Source organism: Triticum aestivum, chromosome 7D, assembly GCF_018294505.1.
Source record: "Triticum aestivum cultivar Chinese Spring chromosome 7D, IWGSC CS RefSeq v2.1, whole genome shotgun sequence".
Taxonomy (NCBI): Eukaryota; Viridiplantae; Streptophyta; class Magnoliopsida; order Poales; family Poaceae; genus Triticum; species Triticum aestivum.
The window spans coordinates 270,993,387-271,018,960 of NC_057814.1; the positions used below are offsets into that span (position 1 = coordinate 270,993,387).

At 43.9% G+C, this 25,574-nt stretch overlaps 1 protein-coding gene and 1 long non-coding RNA gene across 4 annotated transcripts; one reads left to right on the plus strand and one right to left on the minus strand.

Moving 5' to 3' along the window:
* Positions 1-855: 855 nt before the first annotated feature.
* On the plus strand, positions 856-9,461 carry LOC123169816 (uncharacterized). Of its 2 annotated transcripts, XR_006484958.1 has the most exons (10): positions 856-991; positions 1,467-1,512; positions 2,464-2,993; positions 3,090-3,272; positions 7,268-7,414; positions 7,513-7,786; positions 7,862-7,964; positions 8,038-8,904; positions 9,003-9,053; positions 9,154-9,461. It is a non-coding gene; the product is annotated as an uncharacterized lncRNA (long non-coding RNA). The 2 variants fall into 2 exon arrangements; XR_006484957.1 differs by having other exon boundaries at positions 7,513-8,904.
* A 1,923-nt stretch (positions 9,462-11,384) lies between these two features.
* On the minus strand, positions 11,385-13,990 carry LOC123165801 (vesicle-associated membrane protein 727). 2 transcript variants are annotated; one of them, XM_044583532.1, is made up of 7 exons: positions 13,786-13,881; positions 13,646-13,673; positions 13,312-13,558; positions 12,999-13,200; positions 12,784-12,904; positions 11,903-11,965; positions 11,385-11,802 (listed from the first exon to the last, which is right to left on the minus strand). In XM_044583532.1, the coding sequence occupies exons 3-7, from the start codon at positions 13,508-13,510 to the stop codon at positions 11,659-11,661; spliced, it is 729 nt and encodes a 242-aa protein (XP_044439467.1). In that variant the 5' UTR covers positions 13,511-13,558; positions 13,646-13,673; positions 13,786-13,881; the 3' UTR covers positions 11,385-11,658. The 2 variants fall into 2 exon arrangements, with proteins under 2 accessions (XP_044439467.1, XP_044439466.1); XM_044583531.1 differs by lacking the exon at positions 13,646-13,673 and having other exon boundaries at positions 13,786-13,990.
* Positions 13,991-25,574: the final 11,584 nt, after the last annotated feature.

Below are 25,574 nucleotides of genomic sequence, written 5' to 3' on the forward strand. Positions count from 1 at the left end.
AAAAATTATTCGTGTTTTAAAGAATTGTTCATAAATTCCAAAATTGTTCATGTTTTCGAAAAACGTTTGGGAAATTCAAAATTTGTTCGTTTTCATAAAATTTGTTTGCATTTTTGAAAAAAAACATACGTTCAAAAAAATACTCAAAATTACAAAAAGAATCCGAATTTGAAATTTGTTCATAATTTCCAGGAAGTATTTTAAATTTTCAATAAATGTTTTCAAACCTGCCGCCGCTTCGGTTGTTAAAGGTTAGCGCGAAACACATTGGTCCACAAGCGTGGTCATGGCAAGTGGCTGGCTACGTGAGGTAAGAAACATTTCATCCGATCGTGTGTTCGAGTCCTGCCAGTGCACTATTTCTTGGAAATTTTTTTGCGTCATACTTTTTTGCGTTCAACTAGATTTGGTTCCAGTGGGCCGGCCCAGTAGTGGACCCCCTGTGCGGTGCGCGTGGCCCAAGTCGTGGATTCCCTGTGCGGCGCTTGCTTCGTTCGACGCGTGTTCGAGTCCTGCCAGTGCACTATTTCTTGGAATTTTTTTTGCGTCATACTGTTTTGCGTTCAACTAGATTTGGTTCCAGTGGGCCGGCCCAGTAGTGGACCCCCTGTGCGGTGCGCGTGGCCCAAGTCGTGGATTCCCTGTGCGGCGCTTGCTTCGTTCGACGCAATGTGCGTCCTACAGGAGCTCTCATTTTTTGTGACATGAACCCAATAAAAAGTTAAGGCTGACCCCATCGAGTTACCCCCCAATGCGACGTAAATAGAACAACCAACGGCCCAAAAAGCCCACAAGAAAACTGCCTCCGTGTCTATTGCCCAGATCTGTGCGTGACCTGTTTCCTCTCTCGTACGACATATACACGGCAGCCGCCGACCCTAGTCGGCTCTATCGTTCTCTCTTCACGCATCGCTTGGTCAACGGACGGCAGCGGCAAACATGCAACTGCAGATCGGCAACGGCAAGCCAACAATTCTAGTCCTAATGTGAGGTAGAAATCACATCACCCATCTTTTCACTCGTGTGCATGTTCTATCTAACCTCATAGCTTTGTACAGTAATACTTCTTTGCCCTAATTTTCCAATAGAAACCCATTGACTTTAATTGATCTAAGATATGGAAAGCAACACCAAATCCTTCTAAAGCCCAAACTTCCATTTCTCCTACTATATTTTTCAAAGAAAAATCAATTACCCGATTCAGATAATGATACAGACACATCAAGGTCACCTGTAGATGTTCGCAAAGTGCACCAAATATCATTGCAACTAGTCTCTAAAGCCATATATTTAAAGAAACTAATTTTTATGAGTTGTCTTATGATTTGGTTGATCATAAATGAACTTAAAAGGTTACAAGAAAACCCTAATATGCAAGATTATAGAGTGTCCAATTTGTTATGTGGATAAAATCATGTTTTCTGTCATTATATTATTAATGATGTTGTGTTTGATTTTTTTTAAAGGCTAAAAGATCGAGAAATGATGCTCTGAAATGTGAGTGACTTCATGGTACGTACATTAAACTTGTTAAACTAACTTGTCATTTTTCGCAAAAACTTAAATGTTTCAAAAAGATGAGAAGTTTACCAAAAGCTATGAATTGTTTTGGCACTACTATATTTACAATTTTATACAACTTGTATAACTTGCAAGTTTCATTGTTAGTGTACAGCTATATTCCATAAGTGATACTCCCTCCGTCCCAAAATAGTGTCGTACTTAATCATTGACGCTTATTTTGGGACGAAAGGAGTATTATATTCCTGGCTGTTACTCCCTTTGTAAAAAAAAATATAAGATTGTTTAGATCACTATATTACTGATCTAAATGATCTTATATTTCTTTATGAAGGGAGTGTTTTTTTATGTGCCAGGGTCTAAAACTAGACTTGGTTCATAATAAAATCCTCACGATGAGTCCATGGGTGAACCCATTGGCTAAATTTTCTGGCTCCGCCCCTGAGCCGGTCGCCTCGCCCTAGCCCGCTTAGTCGATCCTCTACTGCCAAAAAAACAAGAACAAGACCAAGGCTATTTGGCTTGGTGAGTTTCAGTTTTGTGTATGATTTTATGAATATGAGCATTGATCTTGTAGTTTTTTATATGCATGATGTGATGCATCCGTGTATATAACTATAAGCATTGATTTCTTCTTATACATGATGTATACAGTATATAGTTGTTGTGATATATACAATTTTTTTGTATATAGATTTTAGATGATATGTAGGAGATTCCAGTACGCGGTGTATGATGTACATACATTTTTCTGTATATAGTTTATGTGATGTATACAATTTTTCTACATATATAGATCTTATATAAGTAGGAGATTCCAGTACGTAGTGTATGATGTATATACGAGCATTGTAATTTCAGTGCTCATTAAGAATCAGGTATTACATTCAGCAGACTATTATGAATTTGATGTCTATTTTGTTATTTCTGATCGTTTTGCAGTGGCACAAGCTCTAGCAGCCAAGTACAAGTTCCTTGTGAATATGCCAATGGCTGAAGATGGAGATCATGTTATTCTTTCCGATGATGAAGATGGACAGGAGGAGGAGGTGAAAGAGGTCAATGAAGCAGGCAAACAGAAGCTAACTTCTAAAGTTTGGTTGGAAATGAAAAAGATTAGGATCAATGGGCAATGGAAGGCAAGGTGTAACTATTGTCACAAGGAACTTACTTCAGGACCCAGAGCAGGCACGAAGCATCTTGCTGAACATCTAAAGATTTGCACTCTCAAGATGTTGAAGACGAAGGGAGGGAAAACATTGTGTCAGCCATCATTGATGATGGATGCTAAGGAGGATGGTAACATTTCTTTAGAGACCTATACTTTTGATCAAGAGGTTGCTAGAAGAGGGTTTGGTAACATGTTGGTGTTGCATGAGTATCCACTGTCTATAGTGGACCATGCTGGTTTTAGGAAAATTTGTTCGTGCACTTCAGCCAGTATTCAAGCTACATACCAGAAATACTATTAGGTATACCTTGCTATGATTTTACTTGATTTATTTCTATTTATCTTTTCCTATCCAAAGAAGAGGTAACATATGGTATCCTCTTGTTTTGTCTTTTAGGCAAGATATTGTGGAAAATTACAAGCAAGAAAGAAAGAAGGCAATTGATTACATGACTATGAACCAATCTAGGGTTGCTATCACTACAGATATGTGGACTGTTGACCACCAAAAGAAGGGCTATATGGCTATTACAGATCATTTCATTGATGATTCTTGGAAGCTTCGAAGCGTTATCATGAGGTACTACTATGTGCTGCTGTATAGCTTTTAATTTACTTTTTCTATTGCACCTATGAATACAATTGATACCAGTCTCTCGCTCCCGCACTCTCTCTACCTCCCCTTCTCTCCCACCCACCTCTCTCACACACATATGCACACACACATGCACTGACTCTCCCCCCTCTTCCTCTCAAGACTCAAATTTAATTTGGTACAACTTAATTTTTGCTCGGTGTTAACATTCGCCGGCTACAGTATATCTAGAAGCTAAATATATTAAAGAGAAACAATGTAATCAAATGAATAAAACAAAGGAATAGATAACATAGATAAATTCAATGGAACTTTTGAGAGTAACAACAATGATCTCCGCACATCGTAAGATTAGTACAAAATTTGATGGCTTCCACACCAAACTTTTCTGGAGATTAGGTGATGATGAAAGTATACCGAGACATGCCTGCAGTCTCCATTGGTCGCCTACATAAGAAGATCCATCCACCCAATAATACTTGACTCATACACAAACTTAATATCATGGACTTACAATATCCAAATTTTAACATTTTCATCAACAAATGGTGATTTTTTTATAGAAAAATAATGTAGTTTCTCCTTTAAGATCACCCCATTCATCCCCGTATCATTGTTGGTCCAACATCTAAGATAGCCACGAGGGCCTCAGCCCACTTGAATAACGACCGTTAGCTCTTCCATCTTGTTCCCGTGAATCCAAAAATAATATATTATATCCAAAAGAAAAAATATATTATAATTAGTAAATTATTACAACAAAAAAGAATAAATAACAATAGGATCTTGAGAATGGAACCTCAACCTAAGTAAATTTTATAAATGCAGATCCTCTCCCACTCCTCACATTTGTTTACAAACGGATTCGGAATATACAGTACCAAGCCATAATTTGATTCCAAAAGCACTGGATCGTCCTACACTGTTGGCTAAGTTGTCTGCTTGCTCTCAAGATACTGACTTTCATGAAATGACGGGATCCATAATTAAGAAGATATCATGCAGAAGAGATACTTTGGTAGAGCCAACATTAGTAGCATCAACTGGACAACCGAACCTTCTTTCCATTGATCCTATGGTACGACATATTGTTAACATTAAGCAAGGATCATTAAGAACAATAGGTGTCAACGAAGAACTAACAATAAGTATATCTGGTATTCTTTAACGATGTTTCTCAAAGAATATCAAAATAGGTAAGATATTGATCTTAAAATTTTCATTCTCTACATTAAGGTTCCTGATGGTCTTTAGAGACTGTTAGACTGTTGGAAAAAGATAACCTACAAAACTGGTATACTCGTAATATTCAAGTTCTCACAAAGTTCCACAAGCACACTACCAAATTAAAGGGCCAAGTGCGCATCCAACAACATCCTCCACCATCTCGATGTTGGGTGACAACGACTTCTCCCGACCAAATCCCTTGGAAGGAGCTGCTGATGGCGTCGTTCTCGTGGCGCCGCTGCTGGCGTGATTCCTGTAAGACGTGTTCGGCGCCAAGGCTTCCATGCAGCGCGGGAGTACCTGAGACGATGGTGCACCACGGATGGCTTCCAATATGGCAGGGATGGGAAGCGGACGACGCTAGATCCCAGTGTGCCCATGATCCGGTGATGACGTGGATGACGGGTTCCTTTTGGTGACTACCTTGGTCTGTTGCGGTAGATTGGCCATGCCAGCAAGGTCCAAACGGTGGCAGGTAGACACATCGACCTCATTCCCGAATACCCGGCGAGCCGCGACATGGCTCCTCAGGCCCTCTCCTCGAGTGCGACACACCTTGGGCAGGGGTGTGGTGCCTCGCGATGTTGGAGTGCACGCACATCCTACGAAGGCAGTGTGGCAGCCTGCTTTTGTGGTCGATAATGGTGATTGTTGCCAATTCATGTCGTGCGAGAGCTTTGGTAGAGGATCAGCTGCACATTGCCTATTGCCATATATTGTTTATACGACTGCCACTTGCCATAACGTTTACCTGATGATTGCCAATTGCCTAAAATAGGTTCCTGTACTATCCCTAAAATCAGATCCAGGCCATGCGCGTCGTAGCCCTCATGTTATGTCGTATCGAACTAATCCACGTATAATGCTCGGTTTCTAACTATGGCCAAACCCATGAAAAGAAAATTAAGATATTGCAGTTAATTCGTATGCTACAATAAAGTAGGAGGCGTGGAAGGAGGAGGTGGCAAGTTCAGATTGGAAACGGGCTCTGAATCCCACCCTGCGCCTTACTTAATGAAAACATGGAGAAAAAATGCATTAATCAACAGAACGATGGGAGATACGAAGCGACGATACCACCTACCAACTCCCCAACTAGGAGTAGAGAAACATATGAAAATAAAATTAAAAGAAGCATATGAAAATCTCAAATTCTAAATGGCACTTACCGAAAGTTCATGAGGCCAATCTCGAGTAAAGGGACGTGGCGTCTATATATTGAATCCCACTGATGTTGTATCTTACCAATGTAGGCAAGAATAGCAACATCTGCAAAAATTTAATCAGAATGAGACACTGAGTTGTATGGAGTAATATGCAACAACAAAGTTAAAGATGATCCACCAGTGATGCTTTTATCCCATAGCGAGAATATGGCCCCAAACTGTGGGCAGCACGGTGGACAAATTGTCGATGCTATCCTATGCGCCGACATCCTAACCTCGGTCCTAGCATTTAGTGTGATGACAAACTCCATGGCTAGATACGAGAAATGTTCATCTGGTATTTTCGTGGGGTTGAACCCGATGCGAGTAAAGTCACATGTCATGCCGGTTTGTAGCATGGTGTTGAAGCAAAATGCTTGGTTGTTGTATGCGATCGCTTCCTTTTTGTTTCCTAATATTTTTTATGAATCATAACAATAATCAAAAAACAAAATTGTTTATCAAATGTGTATATTAAAAACATGTTGTAAGTGGTGATGAGTAATACCTTACATCCTGATCCAGTATTATACACTGAAGGTAAACGTTCCTCATTGCATTCTCCTTCATTTGGGCCTTCCACAAGACCCTAGCATGAATGGTCCAACAATTTTGATACATATGCTCCATCTGGACGCTCTGAAAAGCCAAGTTCCTGTGCATAGAATAGAATGAATGGATGAGGTAAATCATTTAGCGGTGATGGCAAACTGCCGTACAGCAGGTTGATTCATCTATCTTGCATGTTCATCAGAGGGATTATAGGTCGAGGGATGACAGGAATCGGCGGGGATGCCATCACCCTCTTAGAGGTCGTCAATCTGTATGAGATTACTATGGCCGTGGAGGAGATGACTGAGCCTATGTAGAAAGATGAAGACATATATGGTGGTGTGGGACATTTCTATAAGCATAGTGGACGGTGGGAAAACCAAATAACTTTCAAATTTTGGTTTTGGCGGTCTAGGTGCCCATGGGTGAAAAATCTCTCTCGTATGACCCCCACTCGTTGAGCGATCGCACTAGTCATTTGATCAATCTTTGGCAACCTAATAAACTTCGTTTATTTTTTAGTAACCAAACAAATATTGGAATCTCCCTGTAATCAAAGTCAGTATCCCTCGACGAGCATGGTTACTAAACAATGTTTATTAGGTCGTCAAAGATTGATCAAATGACTACTGCGATCGCTCGACGAGTGGGGGTCGTACAAGAGAGATTTTTCACCCACGGGCACCTAGACCGCCAAACCAATTTTCGAATGTTATTTGGTTATACCGCCACCTACGATGCTTATAAAAATGCCTCGCACCGCCATATATGTCTCCATCTTTCTACATAGGCTCAGTCATCTCCTTCACGGCCATGGCAGTCTCATACAGATTGATGATCTCTAAGAGGGTGATGGCATCGCCGCCGGTTCCTATCATCCCTCGACCTATAATCTCTCTGATGAACGGGCAAGATAGATGAATCAGCCTGCTGTACGGCAGTTTGCCATCACCGCTCAATGATTTACCTCATCCATTCATTCTATTCTATGCACAGGAACTTGGCTTTTCAGAGCGTCTAGATGGTGCATATCTATCAGAATTGTTGGACCATTCATGCTAGGGTCTTGTGGAAGGCCCAAACGAAGGAGAATGCAATGAGGAACGTTTACCTTCAGTGTATACTACTGGATCAGGATGTAAGGTATTACTCATCACCACTTACAACATGTTTTTTTAATATACACATTTGATAAACAATTTTGTTTTCTGATTATTGTTATGATTCATAAAAAATATTAGGAAACAAAAATGGAAGCGATCGCATACAACAACCAAGCATTTCGCTTCAACACCATGCTTCAAACCGGCATGACATATGACTTTATTCGCATCGGGTTCAACCCCACGGAAATACCAGATGGACATTTCTGGTATCTAGCCATGGAGTTTGTCATCACACTAAATGCTAGGACCGAGGTTAGGATGTCGGCGCACATGATAGCATCAACAATTTGTCCACCGTGCTTCCCACAGTTTGGGGCCATGTTCTCGCTACGGGACAAAAGCACCACTGGTGCATCATCTTTAACTTTGTTCTTGCATATTACTCCATACAACTCAGTGTCTCATTCTTATTAAATTTTTGTAGATGTTGTTGCTATTCTTGCCTACATTGGTAAGATACAACATCAATGGGATTCAATATATAGACGACACGCCCTTTTCTTCGAGATTGGCCTCCTTAACTTTCGGTAAGTTTGAGGAGATGGCTAAGTTCAAAAAAGTTAAAATAACAAGAAAGTTGATTCTTGATTGCAAAACTAGGTGGAACTCCACTTTCATGATGCTAGAAGCAGCTTGACCATACAGAGTTGTTTTCAACCGTGCAAATAAAATTGAGAAACAATATGAGCATTTACCTAGTGCAAAAAGAATGGGACTTTACTGCAGAGATGGTGGAGACTTGGATTATTGTACGAGATAACTAAGTTGTTCTCGGGAACTGATTATGTGAAGTCTAATATTTACTTCCCTAAAATCTGTGAGATTAAAATGAAAATGAGACAGTGGGCCGCTTCTAGCAATCCAGTTATAAAAAAAAGGAAATGACTGCTAAATTTGATAAGTATTGGAGGACATTCAAGATATAATGGGGGATGGCTACACTTCTTGATCCTTGTTACAAGAGGCATATGTTGACAGCTTGCTTTGCCATGCTGCATGGAATTGATCCATCTTCTTATGAGTGTGTGGAATTGGTTGATGTATTAGTTGCTAGACTGCATTCATTCATAGAGGAGTATGAAGTGGAAGCAGATGAATATAGACCATGTGAACTGATTTCTTCAGAGAAAGCTCCAACCATCATGAACATCTTAAATGACATTGTTGCCAAGCAAAGTCCTGCAGCAGCTCGGCTACAAGGTGAAATAGATATGTACTTGACAGATGGCCTAGTGCCATACACAGAAGTATTTAGTGTGCTGGATTGGTGGAAAGTAGTTGGAACAAGATATCCAACATTAATGAAGGTCGCCAGGGATATTTTTGCTATTCCCGTGACAACAGTTGCTTCAGAGTCGGCCTTTAGTACAAGTGGCGGAATACTTAGTGAGCATAGGAGCCGCCTAACTCCTAATATGGTGGAAGTTTTGATGTGCTCCCAAGATTGGCTTAGAAACAAACAAAAAGGTGAGCAAATAATGTACTTTGTTCAATTTTACAATTTATTTAACTATTGCTGATCACTATCTCGTCATGTGTACAAATTGTTTGTTCTGGATGCTTAGAAAGGAGATGTTAGCTTTTGGACTTGCCTTCAAGACATTCAAGAGGGGATGGTTAGTACTCACCAACACATTTCCTTTGCCAATTGAGTATTTGACTGTACTTTCTACAAGAAAAATCCTAAACATTGGCTATATTCATGTTTCCAACTAGGACTTGGCCCTTTGAGACGTAGAGACATGGTCTCGTCGAGTTATACTCAAGACTGAAGACTTATTGCGCTACTGGATTGATCGAGTTTTGAACTTGTTACAATGTCGAAACTTTATTGTGATGCTTAATTTGTGGCCTTATGTATGGCTAAATTACCTCCATACTTTGTCGTGAGTTTGTGAACTTAAAATAAATGACTATGCATTGTTGTTTATGAGTGTGTTGATGTTTTTATGTGTTGTTGTCTATGCGTAAGTGATGCTATATGGGAATATGTTACTGTTTACGAAGTACGATGTGTTGCTGTCGACAAGTGCTGCTGTTTATAAGAATGTGTGGCTTCTTATCACGTGTTGTTGTTTATAAGCATATGATGTTGTTATGATGTGTTGCTGATTATAAATTATGATGATATGTTGTCGTTTATGACTATTTGTTGCTCAAGTTGATGTGTGCACATGTAGGTACTTTTACCCGTGGATACCCATTTACCCTATCGTGTGATGGGTATGGGGAAAATTTGTACCTGTTGACGGGTGTGGGTACGGGTGATGGGTAAGATTAAGGAGGATGGGTAAGGGGGGTAGCTCCACCCATACCCAAACCCAGCTGGTGCCATCCCTAGTTTCAATGCAGTTTGCCGGACAGTCCGGCAATTTGGCCGGACAAATTTCTTCTCTGAATATTTGTTTGGCGTTTCGTCTAGCTAAACATTAAGGTTGTGTTGCTCGGAAGTAATTGACTTTGTTTGTTTTGGATCTTTTGAAGATGGGACTTGGTTAGGCTTTTCTGGCATTGCACTTTTAGGTAGGAATAGAATGTTGTGGTGATAATGAGTTGAGCAAATCCATCGCAGCCCCCTTTGATCCCCTCTTAATACTGCGAGATCACTATAACTCGAAAAAAAAACATGCATCTCTATGATGTTGCATGTCTTGAGTCATAACCAATTTTTTTTGGAGGGGGTGGGGGGTGGGGGGGGGGGGGGTCTCAACGGTGTACGTTTACTCAGGACATGTTATTATTGTCCTATGAGTATATTCTCATCAGTATCAAAATATGATAAAAGGCATGGTTGTTGTCATCGATCGGCCTATGGCCCACACAAGTTACTAGTCTCGACGGCGTAAATTTACTAACACAAATGTTTCTAGTCTCCTATAAGTATATTGTCATCAATATCAAAATATAATTGGCACGATTATTGTCATGGATCAGCGCAAAAATATGTCGACGTCAACCCCCCCCCCCCCCCCCCTCCTCCGATCCCTTGCGGGAAATGCTCTGTTGCTAGCCACGTCATCATTCAAAACTGGAGTAGGCCCCACGAAGGATGCAACCAGTGGTCGCCCAACAACCGAACTCCTAATACTTCACTCGAATCGACAAAATGCAAGCTCCAATCTCCACCCGGTGACACGTGATTGCGTGAAGTCGATCACCACCATCTCCCCCTCCTGTAGGTATCTCACATCGATGACGACCTCTTCATCAAATAAACTAATCCAACCAACACTTAATAAATAACATTGTGGAATAAGGGAAGAAAGATAAAATGTTCATGTGATCACATGACGGACAGAGCGTAGACGCGTGAACTAGATCGTACAACCATCCTACAACCAATTGGGTGTCCGATGAGAACTGACCGTCGCTCGGGTGGCTAGCAACGCGGGTGCACTCACTGCCCAAAGTCCTGGACTCGGTGTTCTTCACAACGGTTGATGTCACCAGCGAGGGTTGAGTCTCTCATCCCCTATATAAGAATAAGACACGGTGGAGTCCCCCCTCTGTTTACTTTCTTTTTGATAGTAAGGGTCAGCTTCCTCGCTACCGCGATGCATACTCATAAAAAAATGAACCCAAGGAAGGCACCATCAAGCGCCAAAGTTTCATTCAACTCATAAGCAGAATACAGCATGAATTACAAAGTCCTGCAGCTGAAAGGGAAGAAGAGATTGCAGAAAGGGGCAAGAACTGTTGCCGTGAGTAGAATAAGTACAGTAGAAAACAGGTTCTGTTCTTGAATTGAGAACCTGATGAGCACAATTATGGGCAATGCCATTAGTATTCCTAGAGGCATGCATATGACTGGAGGTATCCTGCAGAAAATTGCTGATAGGCGCTCGACTTCTCCAAGTTAAAATCATAATATAGATATGAAATCCCAAATACACCACCGTGATATATCTTTCGCGCTAGGTGCAACATGGATCATCGTCGAGAGGATCTGAGCAAAACAAGGTCCAGGCAATAAGCTTGCATTTCAGAATGTACAGATAATCGAGTGACGTCCCCCTCTCTCATAAAGCTTACACAAGTACTCCAGATCCCTATGGTCTTATGGAACATAAGGATGGTCTATGAGGAATTAAGGGTCTCACACCACATAACTGTGTTCGGAACATAGCGAAAGCATAATTTGGTGGTCATTATATGCACATGACACGGTAAACAGAACATCAAATGACAAGGAAAAAAGGGCGAATGAAGACTCTGAACTCTCTAGCACTTGAAGCCCCTGCAAACCATTAGCCAGAGGATGAGGATCAAAAACGCGATGCCACCACCGACCATCAGCTTAAACCTCAGGTTCTGAAGCCACATCTTGCGCCTGAGCTCTCTGCCATGCCTATGGAAGCTGTCGGCCTGAAGTAAATTTAACAATGCAATCCTCAGTCAAAGTTGCTTACACATATAGGATTTTAAACAAGAGGATACATGTACACAAAGCTTGTTATATCCATACCTGCGACTGTAAGGTTTCGGTCTTGCCCACCAAAAGTTCAATCTTCTCGCCACGATCTAATATCTAAGGAATGTCCAGCACAGTCAAAGTAAAGTCAATGACATGAAAATATGAAGCATGAAAAAGAACTGTTGAATTGATGATTTCAGTTAAATGATATGAAGTTGTGGCTATTTTCCTCTTTGCATTGCTTGATCTCTTGCAAAACGGTGACTGAACAGGGCACTAGACTTGGATCTTTGCACATCCACACATAATAATATATGCCCCAGGACATTGCAGTGCCTTACGGGCAGAGTGAAGATATATATGAATAAATATTAAGAAACCTCAAAGAAAGGCATAAAATCAATGGATAGATTAAAGAACACAGCGTAACTTTGTCAGAGGAACATCGATTGTATATAATACTTGCCAGGAAACGGTATATCTTCAAATAAAATAGAGGACAAGATCCAATAATTACTGTTCATATTGTGCTAAATCTCATCACCACCTATCACTGCCTATTTTAAGAGTACTTATTTTCATTTGAAAGTGCATCGACTCCAGCTCACAGTAATATTAATGAAGTATTACTGTAAGAAGACATAGTTTCTGCACAAAAGCGCATGCTACTTTTATGAGACCCATGTACTTAAAAATGCTAAAATATAAAAACAACACGTTTATATCACACCCTTGTAGAGCAAACTGTACATAAAAGAACATGTGATAGTCCCTAGTTAGCTTTATATTCCACTTAAACAGTACAGATTAAAATTCCAGTGTATAGTGTAATAGATTTAGAAATTTGAGATAACTGAGACTAAATTTCCCAACAGGGAAGTGTGTGCAACAGACCATCACTCCGGATAGAACATGTTCGTTTAAATGCATACCTTCTCGATGTTGTCCATCATGATCCCTTTAACCTCTGAAAGATGTGATTTCACCTTAGAGAGCTTGCTAATTTCCTCTGGATGATTAATACAATACTGCATGTGATCCTTCAACCTTGGCCTGAACTCAGGACAGAGAGAAAATGATAAGCAGCACTTGCATGGTAACGAGAACACCAAAGTATATATAACCCAACAAGCAAACAATTCCATACCCGAATTCCCGGTCAAGATTGTAGGCGATGCTAAACCGGTCTTCAAACAGGAAATCGTCCTCATCCGCGTCATCAGCAAGCGGGTGTTGTCCCTCCTCATCGATACTGGACCCATACCGCTGCATGAAGTCTTCCCTAACCCTCTCTAGGAACACAAACGGCACGCTCCTTCCCAGTGCCTCTTCAGCCACCACAAGAAACACTGCACACATCCGAAGTCAACTCAACAGGTTCGAGCGACACTGACACTGCATATGCTTTTCACGAGCAGGTTTGCAGATGCAGCGAACAAAAGAGGGAATCGTGAGCATACCGAAACCACTATCGACGAGGAAGTTGAAGGTGTGGCCATCGCAGGAGTAGGTGGACCTGGTGCTGTTGGAGGGCAGCTTCTGGAGGCACTGCACGGCGATGGTGCTGAAGTTGCCGGAGAAGGCCGTGTGCTCGGCCAGCACCACGGAGCCCTTGGCCACGAAGCTGTATATCAGCGTTTGCTTGCTACCACCGTTCATGGCTCCTCCTCCCTCTTCTACCTCCCGAAATTAGCCACCGCAGAAGCCCTAATTCCCAACAGCACTAATCAGCACAAAGATTGGCACGAAACAGGAATCGTATAATTTGGTACCGCGTGGCACCCAGAAACTAACCTCGATTGACCCAGATTGATGGGGAATACTAACACAGGATTTCAATCAAACCAAAATATTAATCGGATCAAATCTCGGGGTGGGGGATCAAACTCGAAGTGGAGGCGGACAGGGAGCTTCGAGGCGGGGTAGGGGAGTACCTTGTAGAGGCTCGTCTCGCGCAGGGGTTGGCCGTCCTGCTCCTCCTCCTCCCCCTCGCAGTGAACGTGAATCGACCGGAAGAGGGCGCAGCGGTTGCGGGTCTATTCCGTCTTGTTGCGTTGCCTTAGTTGAGAGTTAATGTTAGCAAGTTACTTGTTTGCCCTTCCCGTGGAGACAAAAGCAACGACAAGTTTTTTGTTTTTTTGTTTTAGGACGGCAACGACAAGGTTGTGGCAGGGTGACATGGAGCATCTCTAGATCCACTAAAATTCAAATCCTTAAATTTAGTTTGTTGTACGTGCTAAATTGATTTTACGGGTTGGAACTTCTTCAGCCGTGTCGGCGTTCTGGGAAGGGGTATCCAGACTTGCCAGCCCGCGGCCCACGATGTGGCTCTATCAACGGCCTGGTACGGCCCACATTCAGCATCACCGACTCAAGACCCTCGCGAGGGGCCAAGCCTCGCGAGCGGACGACACCAAGGCCTCCTGCAGGAGCGGCCTCCTCACGCTGGCTCCCGAGGAGCGGAGATTTCTATGCAAGACTCATCTCGCGAGGTTCGGATGACGTGAGCCATGACGACCAAGGCCAGGCGGGCGCCAGCGGGCGTAGGACAACTGTTTCCTCTTTGGTGCTAAGGAGATAAGCGCAGGCGCGGAGTCCCGAGAAATCAGCCAAAGGTTTCCATTCCCATGCAACAAGACCAAGACCGTCAGGACGGCAGGACGGAGGTCATCGCCGAGCCCACCACGGTGTCACGACCACATGCTTTGCAGGCGAATACTATTTTTGTCAGGATAAGATGTACTAGTTGTCTCCTTTTGAATTTGGTCGTTGTGGGATCACTTCCCGCCTCCATTTTGGGGAAGAGGACCAAGGCCACTATAAATAGGACCTAGCCACCACTGTAGAAGCGAACGGATCATTCAGATCATCCTCTCCCCCACCAGCTCAAGAACACACCTCCTGAGGTTGTTCTTTGACTGTACTAGTTCATCATCAGCCCCTCGAAGCTAATCCACCACAAAGCAGGTGTAGGGTTTTACACCGCAAGGTGCCCCGAACCTGGGTAAACTGTTGTGTCCTATCTCTTTCCTGTTCATTGAGCTAGGCCATGATATTGGCGAGTAGGCAGATTCGGGAGGTTGAGTTCTTCGCACGCACCCCAGAGTTCGAATCTATCAAGGGTCTGCGGAGCCCGAAATCCGACATTTGGCGCGCCAGGTAGGGGTGCGTCGGAGCCTCTCTTGCTTCGGTCGATTCGCCACCGTTTCGCCGTCCTCATGGCTAATGCTCGTCGAGTTCGTGCTGAGCGCTGGGCCGTCCTCGCCGCCCGTGTCGCCCAGACGGCGCCCACAGGCGATGGTGCTCCCCGCCGTTCCCCGTCGCCCGCGGCCAACGCTGCCACCGGCCCCGCGGCCCACGAGCAGCAGGCTTCGTCGATGCAGCCCTCCGTTCGGCGGGATGGGTGCACCACCACTCTGTCGCTGACCCCGGCGGCTGCTTCGTCGTCTCATGCTCGTAGCGGGCCGGCAAACGCGCAGGCTGCATTGCTCATGGCACGCGAGCTCCTGCGTTATCGCCCCATCGAAGACCTGTACGAGGACTGTGACGCCCGGATAATTAGACTACAGTAATTCCCTGTTAATGATGCCACGTCACCCCTGTCACTGTAGTTAATCTCGGGTTAGTTCAAAACCGATTCAAATTTAAAATTGAGTTAAAGGCAAACAACAAAAGTTTTCAAACTTTAAAACTAAAATGTTCGGGTTGTGCCAAGCAATGCAAAGTTAATTGTGGTGAAGAAACCCCACTTTTATAAAATGTTTTAATACTCTAAAATGATTAAAACAGTAGTTGAAACGATTAAATAAGTGCGTTTGATATTTTATAAAATGATAAACTATTTTATTTTGAGGTCAAACTTTTTAGGGTGGTGGGTTATTTTGAAACACTATTTTTGGAGCTATTGTTATATTTTACTAAACTAAAAATAAAGTGTAACTAAAATAAAACAGAAAATAAAATAAATAAAAGGAAAGAAATAAAACAAAACAAAACAAAAAACCACTGGGCCAACCGTGGCCCAGCTGGCCAGCCCAACTGGGCAAAGGCCCAGCTGCCCCCCTCGCACTCCCTTATCCCCCGGGCACCGAAACCCTAACCCCCACGACCCCCACTCACTCCTCCCTCTCTCCCCCGACTGGATCGGGATCGGGCGACCCCGACCCCGTCGCCACGCCATCGCAGCCACCTCGTCGACGCCGCATCGCCACCCCCTGGAGGACCACCTCGCCGGACCTCGCTTCCCCGTCTCCCCCTCGTCTGCTTCTCCCACCTCTTGATCCCGATCTGGATCGGGAAGGGGAACGAACCCGACACCCCTCGCCGCCTCGACCACTCCTCCTCGCTGGATGCCATCGCCGTCGTCCTCCCCCTGCGTCGCGTCGTCCCCGTCCCCCACCACGAGCACCACTGTCCCGTACCCTACAGGCTCGATGTGAGCCCCGCTTCCTCCCCTCTCCCTCGGGCAAAGCCCCGCCATAGCCGCTCCCGCTCGCTCTCGTGTACTTGCCCGCCGTGCGCCTCCGTCGGCTCCGGCTGCCGCAGCCCCTCCCCGTTGCCGCTGCAGGCAGCCGCGGCGCTGGGTCACGCCCTGCGCCCCCATCCCCGCCGTTCCCAGCGCGCTCCCTGGCTGCGTCCGTCCTGCCGCCCGCTTCCCCTGCTGTAGCTGCGCCCCACGCCGCTCGCCCCGACGCCGACCCCTCCTGCCGGCCATCCGCGCTTGCCGCCCGCCTCTGCTCGCTGCTGCTGTTCCACTGTCGTACCGTGCAGCCCTGCCCCGACACTTGTCCGTGCTGCCCCTCCTCGTCGGTACTGCTGTGGCCTTGCCGTTCCGCGTGCTCGCAACCCCTCCACTCGCGCACGACGTCGCTGGCCGCCGGTGCTCACCTCGCGCGTGCCACACCCGCGCTTCCCCCCGCAGCCACGCCGCTGCCGCCTCCCCTGCTCCAGCTCGCTGCCTCGTCGCGGCTCCGCTGGCCCAACCTCGCTGCCGCCTCGCTCCATCGTGCCTGCGGCCACCTCCGGCGACGCGCTGGCGCCCGCTCTGCCCTCATACGGGTCGAGCGCCCGTAGTGCCCGTTCGGGCTATGCCCGCACCCAGCGCCCGAACCCACTAAGGCCCCTCTGGGCCACTGGCATGGGGGCCCACGCCCCTGGAACGTTTACAAAAAAAGAGATTAAATAATAATAATAAAATTTAATTAATTAATTAACTAAATTAATTAACTTAATTAATTGTGATTAATTAACCTAATTAACTGTTAGTTAGTTAAACAGTCAATGACAAGCGGACCCCACATGTCAGCGACCCAGTCAACACCTCTGTTGACTACTGACGTCATGCTGATGCAGTAAACCTATTTTTGATTTAAATTAAATATGTTAATTCCGGAAAATGATTAAATCCTTTCTAAATATGTTAATCGTCATGCATATGTTTGCATTATATTTATTGTTTCTTCCCTCTTCTCTCGTTAGACACCGAGACCGACGCCGCTGCTACCCAGTACGACTACGGTGTTGACGACCCCTCCTTCGCGGCTGAGCTTCCAGGCAAGCCCCCCCTTGATCACCAGATATCGCCTATTCCTTCTCTCTACTGCTTGCATTAGAGTAGTGTAGCATGTTACTGCTTTCAGTTAATCCTATTCTGCTGCATGGCCTGTCATTGTTGCTACAGTTGTTACCCTTACCTGCAATCCTAAATGCTTAGTATAGGATGCTAGTATTCCATCAGTGGCCCTACATTCTTGTCCGTCTGCCATGCTATACTACCGGGCCGTGATAACTCGGGAGGTGATCACGGGTATATACTTGTATACATTATATGATACATGTGGTGACTAAAGTCGGGTCGGCTCGGAGAGTACCCGCAAGTGATTCCGATGTGGGGGCTGAAAGGATAGGTGGCTCCATCCCGGCAGAGGTGGGCCTGGGTTCCCGACGGCCCCCGACTGTTACTTTGTGGTGGAGCGACAGGGCAGGCTGAGACCACCTAGGTGAGAGGTGGGCCTGGCCCTGGTCAGCGTTCGCGGATACTTCAATTGACACGCTTAACGAGATCTTGGTATTTGATCCGAGTCTGGCCACTAGCCTATACGCACTAACCAACTACGCGGGAACAGTTATGGGCACTCGGCGTCGTGGTATCAGTCGAAGCCTTCTTGACGTCAGCGACTGAGCGGCGCGCGCCGGATTGGGCCGTAAGCCTGCGCTTGTATTAAGGGGCTAGGTCTGCTTCCGGCCGCGTACGCAACGTGCACGTGTGCAATGGGCGATGGGCCCAGACCCCTGCGCGCATAGGATTTAGACCGGCGTGCTGACCTCTCTATTGTGCCTAGGTGGGGCTGCGACGTGTTGATCTTCTGAGGCCGGGCATTGTTGGGGAACGTAGTATTTCAAAAAAATCCTACGATCACGCAAGATCTATCTAGGAGAAGCATAGAAACGAGCGGGGAGAGTGTGTTCACGTATCCTCGTGGACCGAAAGCGAAAGCATTTAGTAACACGGTTGATGTAGTCAAACGTCTTCGCGATCCAACCGATCCAAGCACCGAACATACGGCACCTTCGTGTTCAGCACACGTTCAGCTCGATGACGTCCCTCGTACTCTTGATCCAGTCGAGGCCGAGGGAGAGTTTCGTCAGCACGACGGCGTGGCGACGGTGATGATGAAGTTACCGGTGCAGGGCTTCGCCTAAGCACTATGACGATATGACCGAGGTGTGTAACTGTGGAGGGGGGCACCGCACACGGCTAAGAGAAGACTTGGGGTGCCTTTGGGGTGCCCCCCTCCAACGTATATAAAGCCCTCCCAACCCTAGTCCAATTCGGTTTGGGCTTGGGGGCGCGCACCTTCACCTGGCCGCTGCCTCCTCTCTCCACTAGGGCCCATGAAGGGCCATTAACTCCCCCCCCGGGGGGGGGTCCGGTAACCCCCGGTACTCCGAAAAATGTCTGAACCTTTCCGAAACCATTCCGGTGTCCAAACACAACCTTCCAATATATCAATCTTTATGTCTCGACCATTTCGAGACTCCTCGTCATGTCCATGATCTCATCCGGGACTCCGAACAAACTTCGGTACATCAAATCACATAACTCATAATATAAATCATCATCAATCGTTAAGCGTGCCGACCCTACGGGTTCGAGAACTATGTAGACATGACCGAGACACATCTCCGGTCAATAACCAATAGCGGAACCTGGATGCTCATATTGGCTCCTACATATTCTACGAAGATCTTTATCGGTCAAACCGCATAACAACATACGTTGTTCCCTTTGTCATCGGTATGTTACTTGCCTGAGATTCGATCGTCGGTATCATTGATAACCCACAAGTATAGGGGATCAATTGTAGCCTCTTTCGATAAGTAATAGTGTCAAACCCAACGAAGAGCTAATGGTAAAACAAATATTCCCTCAAGTTCTATCGACCACCGATACAACTCTACGCACGCTTAACGTTCGCTTTACCTAGAACAAGTATGAAACTAGAAGTACTTTGTAGGTGTTGTTGGATAGGTTTGCAAGATAATAAAGAGCGCGTAAATAAAAAGTAGGGGCTGTTTAGGTAAAGAAGCAATAAATTTAGTATAGCGAGTGTGGAAAAGTGGTGGTAGGAGTTGCGAAATTGTCCCTAAGCAATTGACTACTTTACTAGACCGATAGCAAGTTTTATGTGGGAGAGGCCACGGCTAGCATGTCATCCCTGACTTGGAATTCTATGCACTTATGATTGGAACTATTAGCAAGCATCCGCAACTACTAACGTTCATTAAGGTAAAAGCCAACCATAGCATCAAGATATATTGGTCCCCCTTCAATCCCGTATGCATCAATTTCTATGCTAGTTTGAAGCTTCTGTCACTCTTGCCCTCCAATACATAGTCCTATCAACATACAACTAACCCTATGGTGTGATCCACGCGCGCGCTCATATGATGGGCACCAAAGGACAGCAACATAACCACAAGCAAATTAAACCAATCATAGCAATTCACCAATTACCGATAGGACAACGAAAATCTACTCAGACATCATAGGATGGCAACACATCATTGGATAATAATATGAAGCATAAAGCACCATGTTCAAGTAGAGGGTACAACGGGTTGCGGGAGAGTGGACCGCTGTAGATAGAGGGGGGAAGGTGATGGAGATGTTGGTGAAGATGGCGGAGGTGTTGGTGTAGATTGCGGTGATGATGATGGCCCCGGCGGCGTTCCGGCGCCACCGGGAGAGAGGGGGAGAGAGCCCCCCTCCTTCTTCTTCTTCCTTGACCTTCTCACTAGATGGGAGAAGGGTTTCCCCTCTGGTCCATGGTCTCCATGGCGTGGGAGGGGCGAGAGCCCCTCCGAGATTGGATTTGTCTCTCTGTCTCTATGTTTCTGCGCTCTCGATTCTGCCCTTTCACCGTTTCTTTTATAACCGGAGATCCGTAACCCCGATTGGGCTGAATTTTGGACACGATCTCTATCCAGAAATTAGCTTTCTTACGGCGAAAGAAGGGCTCCAACCGCCTTAAGGGGTGTCCACGAGGGTCCAGGGCGCGCCTGACCCCCTAGGGCGCGCCCCCTGCCTCGTGGCCCCCCTCGGGCATCGTATCGCGTTGATTCTTCTTCCCAAAAATCACAAATATTCCAAAAAAATCTCCGTCATTTTTATCACGTTTGGACTCCGTTTGATATGGATTTTCTATGAAACAAAAAACATGCAACAAACAGGAACTGGCACTGGGCACTGGATCAATATGTTAGTCCCAAAAATAGTATAAAAAGTTGCCAAAAGTATATGAAAGTTGTAGAATATTGGCATGGAACAATAAAAAATTATAGATATGACGGAGACGTATCAGCATCCCCAAACTTAATTCCTGCTCGTCCTCGAGTAGGTAAATGATAAAAAAGATAATTTTTGATGTGGAATGCTACCTAGCATAATCTTGATCACATAATCTAATCATGGCATGAATATTAAGATACGAGTGATTCAAAGCAATAGTCTATCATTTGACATTAAGACAATAATACTTCAAGCATACTAACCAAGCAATTATGTCCTCTCAAAATAACATAGCCAAAGAAAGCTCATCCCTACAAAATCATATAGTTTGGTCATGCTTCATTTTTGTCACACAAAATGCTCCGATCATGCACAACCCCGATGACAAGCCGAGCAATTGGTTCATACTTTTTAACGCGCTTCAGCTTTTTCAACCCTCACGCAATACATGAGCGCAAGCCATGGACATAGCACTATGGGTGGAATAGAATATGATGATGGAGGTTGTGTGGAGAAGACAAAAAGGAGAAAGTCTCACATAGACGCGGCTAATCAACGGGCTATGGAGATGCCCATCAATTGATGTCAATGCGAGGAGTAGGGATTGCCATGCAACAGATGCACTAGAGCTATAAGTGTATGAAAGCTCAAACTAAAACTAAGTGGATGTGCATCCAACTTGCTTGCTCATGAAGACCTCGGGCATTTGAGGAAGCCCATCATCGGAATATACAAGCCAAGTTCTATAATGAAAATTCCCACTAGTATATGAAAGTGATAACTCAAGAGACTCTCTATATGAAGAACATGATCCACTCTGAAGCACAAGTGTGGTAAAAGGATAGTAACATTGTCCCTTCTCTCTTTTTCTCTCATTTTTTTCTTTTTTTTTTCTTTTTTGGGCCTTCTTTTTTTTGGCCTTTCTCTTTCTTTTTTTCGTCCGGAGTCTCATCCCGACTTGTGGGGGAATCATAGTCTCCATCATCCTTTCCACACTGGGACAATGCTCTAATAATGATGATCATCACACTTTTATTTACTTACAACTCAATATTACAACTTGATGCTAGAACAAAGATATGACTCTATATGAATGCCTCCGGCGGTGTACCGGGATGTGCAATGATCTAGCGTAGCAATGTCATCAAAAAACGGACAAGCCATGAAAACATCATGCTAGCTATCTTATGATCATGCAAAGCAATATGACAATAAATGCTCAAGTCATGTATATGATGATGATGGAAGTTGCATGGCAATATATCTCGGAATGGCTATGGAAATGCCATGATAGGTAGGTATGGTGGCTGTTTTGAGGAAGATATAATGAGGCTTATGTGTGATAGAGCGTATCATATCACGGGGTTTGGATGCACCGGCGAAGTTTGCACCAACTCTCGAGATGAGAAAGGGCAATGCACAGTACCGAAGAGGCTAGCAATGATGGAAGGGTGAGAGTGTGTATAATCCATGGACTCACATTAGTCATAAAGAACTAATATACTTATTGCAAAAGTTTATTAGCCCTCGAAGCAAAGTACTACTACGCATGCCCCTAGGGGAATAGATTGGTAGGAAAAGACCATCGCTCGTCCCCGACTGCCACTCATAAGGAAAGCACTCAAAGAACACCCCATGCTTCAAATTTGTCACACAATGTTTACCATACGTGCATGCTACGGGACTTGCAAACCTCAACACAAGCATTTCTCAATTTCACAATTACTCAATTAGCACGACTCTAATATCACCACCTTTATATCACAAAACTATTGCAAGGAATCAAACATATCATATTCAGTGATCTACAAGTTTTATGTAGGATTTTATGACTAACCATGTGAATGACCAATTCCTGTCATCTCTCTAAATAGATATAAGTGAAGCAAGAGAGTTTAATTCTTTCTACAAAAGGTATGCCCACGCTCTAACAAATATAAGTGAAGCAAAAGATCATTCTACAAATGGCGGTTTTCTTATGTGAAGAGAAACAGGCAATCCAAACTTCAAATGATATAAGTGAAGCACATGAAGCATTCTATAAAGCCATGCTCAAAAGATATAAGTGAAGTGCAAAGAGCATTCTATAAATCAACCATGGACTATCTCATACCAGCATGGTGCATAAAAGAAAAGTGAAAACTAATTGCAAAAGACGCTCCAAGATTTGCACATATCGCATGAACGAAACGAATCCGAAAACATACCGATATTTGTTGAAGAAAGATGGGATGCCTTCCGGGGCATCCCCAAGCTTAGACGCTGGAGTCTCCTTGAATATTTACTTGGGGTGCCTTGGGCATCACCAAGCTTGAGCTCTTGCCTCTCCTCCTTCTACTCACATCGAGACCTCCTCGCTCTTTGAACACTTCATCCACACAAAACTAAACAGAAAACTCAGTAAGATCTGTTAGTATAATAAAGCAAATCACTACTCGAAGTACTGTTGCAAACCAATTCATATTTTGTTTTTGCATTGTAGCTACTGTAATATAACTTTTACATGGCTTAATCCACTGATATAAATCGATAGTTTCATCAAAGCAAGCAAACTATGCATCAAAAACAGAATCTGTCTTAAACAGGACAGTCTGTAGTAATCTGAACATTTACCATACTTATGCTACTCCAAACATTCTGCCAAAATTAAGAAAAATAAAAAAAAATTATAGAAAGACAGTGCAAAAAGTTTCAGAACCATTTGGCGTTCCAGTAAAAAATGTAAAATCGCGCACTACAGCCAAAATTTCTGTCCTACACCGCACAAATCAACAAGTAGTCTAAAACATCCTAAAGGAAAACCTCGGCACATTATTTTTATTTTTAAACTTTATAAAAGCACACAACAGAAATAAATGACTCTCTAAAACTTCCGGGTTGTCTCCCTGGCAGCGCTTTCTTTAAAGCCATTAAGCTAGGCATATAGTGCTCAAGTAATGGATCCACCCGGATCCCAAGGTATATCAAAGCCAATTTTAATTAACAATGATTTGTAATTTAGTAGTGAGCACAAAGCAACATATATCATGTAATGACGAAGTCTAACTCTCTTCCTATGCATCGGCATGTCATAAAAGAACAATTCATGCACATAAAGTAAAGGCCAATGCATAGTATAAACAGTTTCTTGCAATTTTATCATGTGGGAAACATAGGGAGGTGGAGATATAGTTCCTCTCTCATAATAATTGCAAGTAGGAGCAGCAAGCACATGCATATTATATTCATCAAAATCATCATGTGCGACGGTAAAAGGCAACCCACCAATATAACCCTTAATAAGGGCAAACTTCTCCGATATAGTGTAGTCGGGAGAATTCAAAAAGATAATAGGACTATCATGTGTGGGTGCAATAGCAACAATTTCATGTTTAACATAAGGAACTATAGCAAGTTCATCTCCATAAGCATAATTCATATTGGCATCTTGGCCACAAGCATAGCAAGCATCATCAAAAAGGGATATTTCAAAAGAATCAACGGGATCATAACAATCATCATAGCATTCATCCTTCGGTAAGCACGAAGGGAAATTAAACAACGTATGAGTTGAAGAGTTACTCTCATTAGAAGGTGGGCACGGGTGATCAATCCGCTCTTCCTCCTTTTGTTCTTCGCTCTCCTTCTCATCTTTTTCATCCAATGAGCTCATAATGTCATTAATTTCTTCTTCCATGGACTCCTGCAAAATATCAGTCTCATCTTGGACAGCGGAGGAGTCCTCAATCTATGGTTTAACATAGGCATTAGAAGCATAATTATCATAACAATATTTAAGTATGGCAAAATTTTCAGATTTGTAAAGAGTAGCATCATACTTTTCAATCAAAGAAGCAATTTCATAAGCACCCTTAAAAGCAACAAATTCTTCAATTTGTTGAACATCATAGTAATTATAAACACCCTTAGCATACAAAGATACGATTCCATTATCGCTAAACTCACATTGATAGGGAAGGTGTTTCTTAGGGTTTTCAGAACAACAAGTAACATCATATATTTCACATAAATTCCAAGCATAGCACTGCAAACGATGAATTTGATCCAGTAAAAGTTTCCCTTTTTCAGATATGCGGTGTCGCACATAACAATCATGCTCATCTAAAGATTTGCCCTCAACTAAGCTAGTTGGGGTTTCAGCATGAGCACATAGGGATCGAAGATGATCCAAGTAAAAAGTTTCAGGAGTGTGATAGATTTTGAGTGGTTCTTCAACCATTGGTGTAGTAGGTACAACTAATTTTTTTGGTATTTTGCGTTTCCTACCCATAACTAAAGATAGAAAACAAGAGCACAAAATAAAAACTACTTAGTGATAAAGCAAACAAGCACACACGAGAATATTCATCCCACGCTATAGCTCCCCAGCAACGGCGCCAGAAAAAGGTCTTGATAACCCACAAGTATAGGGGATCAATTGTAGCCTCTTTCGATAAGTAAGAGTGTCGAACCCAATGAGGAGCTAAAGGTAAAACAAATATTCCCTCAAGTTCTATCGACCACCGATACAACTCTACGCACGCTTAACGTTCTCTTTACCTAGAACAAGTATGAAACTAGAAGTACTTTGTAGGTGTTGTTGGATAGGTTTGCAAGATAATAAAGAGCGCGTAAATAAAAAGTAGGGGATGTTTAGGTAAATAAGCAATAAAGTTAGTATAGCGAGTGTGGAAAAGTGGTGGTAGGAGTTGCGAAATTGTCCCTAAGCAATTGACTACTTTACTAGACCGATAGCAAGTTTTATGCGGGAGAGGCCACGGCTAGCATGTCATCCCTGACTTGGAATTCTATGCACTTATGATTGGAACTATTAGCAAGCATCCGCAACTACTAACGTTCATTAAGGTAAAAGCCAACCATAGCATCAAGATATATTGGTCCCCCTTCAATCCCGTATGCATCAATTTCTATGCTAGGTTGAAGCTTCTGTCA